Source organism: Amphiprion ocellaris, chromosome 4, assembly GCF_022539595.1.
Source record: "Amphiprion ocellaris isolate individual 3 ecotype Okinawa chromosome 4, ASM2253959v1, whole genome shotgun sequence".
NCBI classification, from domain to species: domain Eukaryota; kingdom Metazoa; phylum Chordata; class Actinopteri; family Pomacentridae; genus Amphiprion; species Amphiprion ocellaris.
The window spans coordinates 25669479-25678626 of NC_072769.1; the positions used below are offsets into that span (position 1 = coordinate 25669479).

At 37.3% G+C, this 9148-nt stretch overlaps 1 protein-coding gene across 1 annotated transcript; it reads left to right on the forward strand.

Moving 5' to 3' along the window:
• Positions 1–1585: 1585 nt before the first annotated feature.
• msmo1 (methylsterol monooxygenase 1) lies at positions 1586–8610 on the forward strand. The gene is made up of 6 exons (XM_023279433.3): positions 1586–1726; positions 3653–3946; positions 4025–4173; positions 5121–5247; positions 5395–5549; positions 7829–8610. The coding sequence occupies exons 2-6, from the start codon at positions 3692–3694 to the stop codon at positions 8016–8018; spliced, it is 876 nt and encodes a 291-aa protein (XP_023135201.1). The 5' UTR covers positions 1586–1726; positions 3653–3691; the 3' UTR covers positions 8019–8610.
• Positions 8611–9148: the final 538 nt, after the last annotated feature.

Here is a 9148-nt window from a genome sequence, read left to right on the forward strand (position 1 = left end):
ACTGATGTGTAAGCTGAGCCAATCAATCCTTTGATAGTTTATTAACTATTTTTGATGAATATGTAGCAGAAAATTTTAAAACATAAGGTTTATTTTTCAAAAATTTTGAAGCCCCCAAATGTCCCCCAATTCTGGAATGACTATTGGCTACTTTTACCGCACTATTTAAACTCTTAGCTAGCCATACTTTAAGATAATAACTTCTGTTTATTCCCAGTTGTGGATTTCAACTTTTTGTCCATAATATTCACCTGAACTATTTCATTTGTTTATTGGTAATGTTTGAGTTTCAGCTGTTTATCCATACAATCAGCTAACAATTCAAACATTTGGCCATGTCTCTAAGTAGTTATTTCAACTGTGTAATCACTTTTTCACCATTACTTATCTATTTAAAACATTCATGTATTCCCTGGGGCTGTCAATTTCTACTGCTTACCAATAATTCTTAATTAGCCGTTAACATTTTTTGCTGAAAGCAGTTAAGACTAATATCTGTTCTTTCTGTCTGCTCGTAAATCTAGTGACTACAGAAGTGCTGCATGGTTTAGGAAGCACTGCGACCTATCTAAAATTACATAAAATAGTCAATATTACATTCTTCTTACCCAGCTATAACATTAGAATTCTTTGCATCAATATTATGACATATAAAATAGATCTTTTTTTATATACGTAAAGTTTATTTTGCTGATCATACTTGTACTTCATACAGTGTGGCATTGCCAATTTTGATTAGATAATGATTTCCTAACATTTTCACAGGCAAGGCAAGTGTGTTTGTATTGCACAATTTGTGCACAAGGCAATTCAGGGTGCTTTGCAGTGGCACAGAAATACATTCAGCACAGGACTTTAAAATTAATTACAAAGATGATTAAAGGTAGACATTAAACTCAGACATTAAAATCATAGAAATAAAACATAATTAAGCAATAAAAGTGCATTAAAAGTTAAGAATATAGATTGAGCATCTAAGAGAAAGTTGCAGTAAACAATGGCAGCAGGGATTATCCAAAAAATGTTTATATTTTTCACATATAAAAGCAGTATTTCTAAAATACTGCCTGGCTTGTGTGCAAGTAGACACATATTTACAGATGTAAAAGCAGTGCACTATATTGTAATTGGTACAAAATAAGATGCAGTGATAAAATAGTCCAGTTTGAGCCAGACTGGTGTTGTTTTGTATTTTTTCCAGCACTAGTACTGAACATAGTCAGTTGAGCTCTACAATCACAACAACAGCAATAAGGATGCATGCAGATGGTTAAACAGATCATTTTCCTCTTTATTTTTGCTTAATTTGAGTGTTAAAAGTAATTTTTAAGGCAAACTTAGGTGAGGTTTGGTAACTTTATTCCACAATATCTGTCTCGACAGTTTCGAAGTTAAAACGTGTATTAGAATTTGATAAAGATGTAAATTTTGAAGATCCACATGTGTGATTCAGAGCTGTGGGGACAGACCACCCCATCTCTGCCCTCAATCAGCCCGTCAACTCTGCTCAGGTTATGAAAGCGGAGCGCTCCTCTGATTGGCTGTTGCTGTAGAAACCTCCAGTCTCACTATCATCGCTCCATCCCGCAGACCAATCAGCGACACCGCTCGTCCCCTCTGCGTCACTCTCCCCTCCTCTCGGCCAATCAGATCGCACCAAATTCCTTTACTTGACCGCCGTCGGCCGCCTCTCGCTCAGGTAGACGCCGGGACGAGCCGCTGAAAGGTGAGTGTGTCGTGTTGTTGTGGGCTCCAAGCGGGATAGTTAGCTGACGTTTTAGCTAAAATACTAAACGCTTGTTTGTTATTTAAGCAGTTGAACCCGAGTGGAGACAGAAAGTCGAGCTACTAGTCCGGAAAAATGGTGGTTTTACGTCGAAAACTGACAAAATAAACAGTCCTAGCATGCAAATACACAGAGCTGCAACTGTTAATTTATTAGTTGTGAGCTAATAAATCAATTACCAGCTGTTCTGATGATCCGTAAATTGGTTTGAGTCATTGTTAAGAGAGTAAAAAGTCTCAAATTTCCTGACTCCAGCATATTAAATGTGAATATTTTCTAGTTTCGTCACTCTACTATGATACTAAACAGAATGTATTTAGGCTGTGGACAAAACAAGACATATGAGGACGTTATTCTGAGATTTGGAAAACCATTTTCTGAGATTTTACGAACTAAAAAACTAATCAGTTAAACTAGAAACTAGTCCACACATTAGTTAGCAATGAAAATAATGGTTGGTTGCAGCCATACATATGGGGCTGTCTCTAATATTTAAGCTGTATATGTCTGTTGTGACTAATATTCTTAAGATTGTGATTTGTTTTATATATAAAATAAAGAATTCATACTTTTGTGATTGTCCTATAGATTAAATCTTTAAAATATGACTCTCATGAATGAAATCAAGTCATTTTGATGCATTAATAACATTTTAGTCACAATGCAGTCACTTTTTGACATGTGGAAAATGACATGATATGAGTTGAACTGGTTCTTTGAAGATATTTTAACTGATTAAAATGGGTGAAATGGTTCATGCAGAAGACAGAGAAGGGAAAATTATGAGGATAATTGCTTTTGTGGATTAAAATCAAAAGATTTTTAGGCCTGTGTTCTGTTGTTGTTGTTGTCTGAGATACACTAGCTTTTAGTTATTGATCATTTTATTTAGCCTGTTGGCAGGTAAAGGAGAGGAATGGACTTTTATTGAGGCTGTTAATGTAACACGACTGAAACAATGAGGAGCAGTGAAACGTTGTAGCTGTCAAAGTCCAACATATTAGTTTATAGCTAACTTTTGGCAGCTGTTAGCGTGAATCACTGAAATGTATAAATACTTACAGAGGCATTCTGTAATTAGTGTCATCCTGCATGATTGTAGTGTTTTTAATTGTTGAAGCACATGTTAATAGGGCGTTAATTTTATGACAAAATAAAGTATATATTTGAAGAAAAAAAAACACATTATAACATTTTAATTTTAATAGATTTAATAGGTTCCAAGAGCCATAAATTTATGGAGTAATTATAATCAATCCATGTAATAAATTGTGATTAATTGCCTTTAATTTTAGTTGTGTTGTATGTTCAGTGGTATTTTAATAATAAGTTGTTAACAAAATGTGCTTGAATGCTGCATTAAATGAAAAGTTTTATGATATAGTTACACTCTTAATCTGTGGTCACATCGCTGATTAATAATGTTTATTCTAAACATATAGTCACGTTATAATTTATGGTACCCTGTTATATGTGGAGTTGCTTTAATTTAACAACTATCCTGATAGCACAGTTTCACTTCATTAAGTCAAATATTTAATGTAGGAAATTAAACGGTTGTTACTGCTTTGTAATATAAAATAAACAGCATTCATTTCCTCTTAATTCTCATTTTTTATTAGTTATAGTAAGTGCACATTGTAAAGTGTTAATTTCATTTTGTTAGATGTATTTTAATAGTTATCTTTAACATGAATTCTCAGCTTCATTGTTTGTCATGTTGCTTTACTGTTGCTTTTCAAAGAGACAGTAAAGTAACATGACTAAACAGTTATTATATATGTTCTACACTAATTTTTGCCTTCGAATTATGTCTATGTTTACTCTGAGGATCTGTAGATATAAAATAGTGTTCCTGTTTTCCAGTCTTCTCTCCAGACCGGCACCTCCTTTCCACCATCCATCATGGCAGCGAACGGCACGGCAGACATCTTGAGCTCCGCCTATCTGGCGGTGGAGTACGTAGATGCGGCACTGCCTGAAAACCCTTTCCAGCCGTCTCTGAAACACGCCTGGGGCTACATGCTGGACAACTACACCAAGTTCCAGATCGCCACCTGGGGGTCGCTCATCGTCCACGAGTTCATCTACTTCCTCTTCTGCCTACCCGGTTTCGTCTTCCAGTTTCTGCCCTTCATGCAGAAATACAAGATCCAGCAGGTTTGTGTGTGTTTTTGGTCGTTGGGTGTGATTCGTCTGAAGGAAAGGGTCTCTAAATGATTGGGTGTGTGTTTCCAGGACAAGCCAGAGACGTGGGAGAAACAGTGGAGATGTTTCAAGATGCTGCTCTTCAACCATTTTTGCATCCAGCTGCCTTTGATCTGTGGAACTTACTACTTCACCGAGTTCTTCAACATCCCCTATGACTGGGACTCGATGCCACGCTGGTGAGTGGAAGAACAATAAAACACGCCTAAATGTTAATTCTTGAAAATATCTAAATATAGAGGCAAGTAGAACACGGGTTTTTCTAGCAAAGTAGCAGGTTAAATGTTAAATCCATGTCTGTGATAACTGATGATAGAAACATGTAGTCTTCCTTTCAGAGTGTAGCTCTGTCCAGCACAGAGCTATTCTGCAGCAATTCTTTCTAAACGGACCCCTAAAACTGCTTCTATCAGTTTGCTTTCAAACAGAAATGAAGAATCTAAATCAGCTTCAAATATAAAATATTGCAAAACTTAAATGCAAAACATTTTAATATTTATTACTTCCCGTCATTTTTCTTGTTGATAAATATGAAAGTGACACATTTTTCATATACTACATACAGACGTTGATGAAGCAGTTTAACAATTTTGTTAGATTTGCCATTTTATTGTGCAAGATTACAGAAAAATGATCAACTCAAATGTCGTGAAACTTGGTGCAGAGGTGGATTATAGGCACAAGAAGAACCCATTAAATTTTGGTGCAGATCTGAAGCACTGTTATTAATATTCCCCACACAGGGCTCTGGCCTTGGTGGATATGCTCACTGAGTGCCCTTCTGGTTGAATTAAATGCGTAGGCCTGGAAAATATGATTGGAATTAATGCTGTGATATTCATAAGAACATTTTCTCATCATCAGTATGTATTACAATACAGGAATTTAATATAAAAGCACAGAAAAAAGTGTATGATAAATGTATAAAGTGATTAAAAAATCATCACGTGTACAACAAACAGCTTGATTTTACTCACAATTTGTTTTTTTACTCATCTCTTGTTGCAAATTCACCTTGAGTTATCTGGTCTCAGGTCATCTGTTGCATGATTTTAAAAGAATCAATTAATGAACTGATTAGGAATGACTCTGTTATTTTCTCACCTCTCCTGATCTCCTCCTCCAGGCCTTACCTCCTGGCTCAGTGCTTCGGTTGTGCTGTCGTCGAGGACACTTGGCACTACTTCCTGCACCGCCTGCTGCATCACAGACGAATCTACAAATACATCCACAAAGTCCACCACGAGTTCACCGTGAGTAGAGCACACAAGCGATAAGAAAAATAAACACCAACGCCTGGCTTTGTGGTCGGTCTCTTTACTGAGGAGCTACTTATTAAACACGCTGTAGCTGCTTTTTACTGAGTGCATGAACACATCATGAGTCTCTTCGTCCCTCAGGCTCCGTTCGGGATGCAGGCAGAATACGCTCATCCTGCTGAGACCATCATCCTGGGCGCTGGCTTCTTCATCGGCATCATGATCTTCTGTAACCACGTGTTCTTCCTCTGGGCCTGGGTGGCCTTCCGCCTGCTGGAGACCATTGATGTCCACAGGTAGGACCAGTCACAGCCACTAACGCCACTACTCTTATGGTCCCATGTTGCATTCATAACCTAAATGTCTTGTCTCAGAAATGAATCTTTGTTAGCATGAGCAACGAGAGCAAATGTTATGTTTTCACTAGTGGTGGGAATGTGACTAGATTTTTTTTTTTTTAAATTAATTAGAGGCTTTGTAATTAATTAATGGTGATTAATCACATTTTGGTTAAATAGAAATATTTGACACAATAAGCAAAGTTTTTCAATTCAGATAAATTTTGTTTGACAGATGAATTGATGAATAGACATATACGTGAACTTAAACAACAAAAATGTTTGTTTCATTTATATTCATCTGCATTTTTTTATCTATCTGCTACATTCACAGATCACTGTACTGTAAGTCAAAGTGCAATTATAGCGATTACATTCAACATTTTAAGACTTTTTGCAAACTCAAGCACTTTCAATGTCCTCTAAAGTGGTCTATTATGGGATGGCTACACCGTTTCCCGGTACCACAACTGTCCTAGCTAATGTTAGCTCTGGTGCTAACAGCAACATGTTTTACACTGAGGTGATCAGAAAACTCTTTTTTGCACAATTTGTACACAACCAGGCTTTTATCTAAGCTGCCATTGGGAAGATTTTTAAAAGAAAATTTTTGTCCCAACAAGCTCAATGTGGTCTCGTCTTCCATCACTGTTGACCGAACTTTCTTGTGTGCTGACATCACTCCCTGTGCATCTTGTTCACGGCTGGAAAACAGACTTTAGGTTCATTATCGCCACCTACTGGGCTGGAGCGTGCATCAGTGTTAACAGTATGCCAGAAATTAGGGAACTGAGAAAGGTGCGATTAAGTGAGTTATTTTTTTTAGCGGGTTATGGTCTGTAATTAATTAATCGAAATGAATGCCTTAAAGTCCCAGCCCTAGTTTTCACACATTTATTTTAAAGATTTAAGAGCAGCAGCTGCATCACTGTACAATAAACAGTGGAATACATATTCCTGGACAATTGTTCGTACATTACTAATTCCTTGTAGCATTCATATTTAGTTATCATATTTATGTTTTGTTTTTGTACTTCCCATTTTGGTTGTTTTTTTTTTCATTTTTAAAATATTTTTTACTCAACTCCAAGAGCTGACTGCAGTCTGCACACAAATGGCAAATAAAAATCTTGAATCTTGAATAATAGTGGAATGTGAAACTCTGTAACTCGTGAGGTCGACCACTAGAGGGCCACAGAGAACGCCAGATGCCTTGCACTACAGTTGTTTTAATACTGTTTCACAATCACACATTTTTATTTGAGTAATATTTTTTGGTTTAGGTGTTAATATTATTTATGCAGCTTGTTCTTTAGGTGTATAATACATTTATCACTAGACATACTGACAACTTTATTTCCATGTCACCTTTTATGCAAACATGCAGCTCAAAAAGCTCCACGGACAAAATTAACTAAGATTGTTTAGAACGATAACCAATAAATTGAATAAAAGTAATGGAAAATAAAAGATTAGATAAAAAAGATCTGAAACATGCCCTGAGCATTTACACAAACAGCATAAGGAACACGGAACACCGTCATAACAAGGTTCAGAGACAAATTTCATATTCATTACGCAAGCTCTTTTTTTATATTTAAAATTTAGTTATATGTATATTTTATTTTACTCAGATACTAGCTGTTTTTGTGAAGAATTTTGCAACTTGCCTGTAAAAAAAATCTCTGAAAATAATACTTTAATCTTTATTGTTTTGTTATGTTATGCTAAAGCTAAATGACAGTCTTTTACAACAGTAATAAAAGAATCCTCTCAGTATGTAACTCATATTTTACAGAACATCAAACAATAAAGAAAACAAAAGAAAGAGAAAAATATACTCAACACTTCAACACAACTAATTCCTAATAATATATGTTTGAATTTATGTGATATTTCTGGTGCTGACTTATTTTTGTTTTCTGCAAATCTGCCCTCTAAAATAAAATAAAAACTCAGCTCTTTAGTGAAACCATAGTAGTATTTAATGCAGGAGGCCTCAGTTGCCAAGTACAGATCTTTTGTGGGTGCATTTTGTGATATTTTTGCAACTAGAAGGCATCAACTTGAGGACAGAACAGTCAATCCATCATTTCTTCAATATCACCTCTACAAAAACACTTGATTGATCATTTTCTTCGCCCTGTCTGACAAGCGTTTGTCTTAAGAGGGTTGGTATGATCTAAAGAAATGGACCGGGCTGTCTCACCTTTATTCCGTCCTTCTTTCCCCGTCAGCGGCTACGACATCCCTCTGAACCCGCTCCACCTCATCCCGTTCTACGCCGGCGCCCGTTTCCACGACTTCCACCACATGAACTTCGTGGGGAACTACGCGTCCACCTTCACCTGGTGGGACAAGCTGCTGAACACGGACAACCAGTACAACAAGTACATGCAGAAACAGGGGGACAAGAAGGAGCAGTAAACCTCTCCGTTCCTACAAACACACACTTGTTCTGCCGGGAAAGAGGCGGCGAGTCGTACGGACGCTGGGCGAGCAGACGAACTCTCAGATCCTCTGTACACTTAATGAAGCTCGCATACACACTAAGAGGCGTGTGAAAAATCAGTCAGCTCTGAATCGGACTGCATGTTGACTTCACCCTCTGTGCCTTTCTAGAAAAACAAAGTACCGTTTGCTTTTGTCAACAGCTGCTGGCTGAATAAAAACCATCAACATCCTCTTTTTGATTAAGTGATTTCCTCGTTATCAGATGGAAGAAGTTTTACCATGTTGCTGTCTTGTGAAATGTTTCTGTGAACCTCTGAATGTCTCAGCACTTTAGTACTTCCTCTTGAGTTGATCTGAGTCACAATGACGCAGACTTTACTTCCGGCTACTGTCTTAACACAGTGCCGACTCCTGAAACTAATTTTTGATGAAAGGGAATTGGCTTGTAGGTTGTTAAAGCCTCTTTTGTTTAAGGCTGTAACAATGATGAAATGCTGAAACCTCGACAATGTTCTTTTTTTCCTGTTTTGTCATGTAAAAATAAAATATATGGAATAAATATAAACACGTTTGGTTGTGGAGAAGTTTTATTTGACTGGGTTTGGTCAGATCAAATGAATTAAAGAGATTATTTACAAGTGAACCCAGGATATCTGTCGAGAACAACCTCATTGACGGTTCAGGAGGTTCACTGTAAAGATTAGCATCACAATCTAAATGTGCTCAGTGCTACAGACTGCCTGTGCATTGATGGGGAAGTGGGATACATTAAGAGTATAGTACATGTTCTCTGTGCTGCACTGTGGACACACCCCTCTAGTTACAGCCGAACACACAATGTCAAGTCAGCCAGCAGCAGCACACACCAAACAGGAAGGGAGGTAGCTTTTAATGAACCCTGAAAACACTGAAGCTGCACAGTGGCTTGGTGGTTAGCACTTTCACTTTGCAGCTAAAAGATCCTCGGTTTGCGTCCCGGCCTTCCCAGGATTTTTCTGCATGGAGTTTGCATGTTCTCCCTGTGCATGTGTGGGTTTTCTCAGGGTAGTCTGGCTTCCTCCCACAGTCCAAAAACATGCTGAGGTTCATTGGTAATTCTAAAT

What these genes read in the sequence shown, in the direction of transcription:
- msmo1 (XM_023279433.3), top strand. Translation starts at nt 3,692, where the DNA reads ATGGCAGCGAACGGCACGGCAGACATCTTGAGCTCCGCCTATCTGGCG. An exon ending in AGAAATACAAGATCCAGCAG is followed by an intron (nt 3,947 to 4,024) that starts GTTTGTGTGTGT and finishes GTGTGTTTCCAG; the next exon opens with GACAAGCCAGAGACGTGGGA. An exon ending in GAGACCATTGATGTCCACAG is followed by an intron (nt 5,550 to 7,828) that starts GTAGGACCAGTC and finishes TTTCCCCGTCAG; the next exon opens with CGGCTACGACATCCCTCTGA.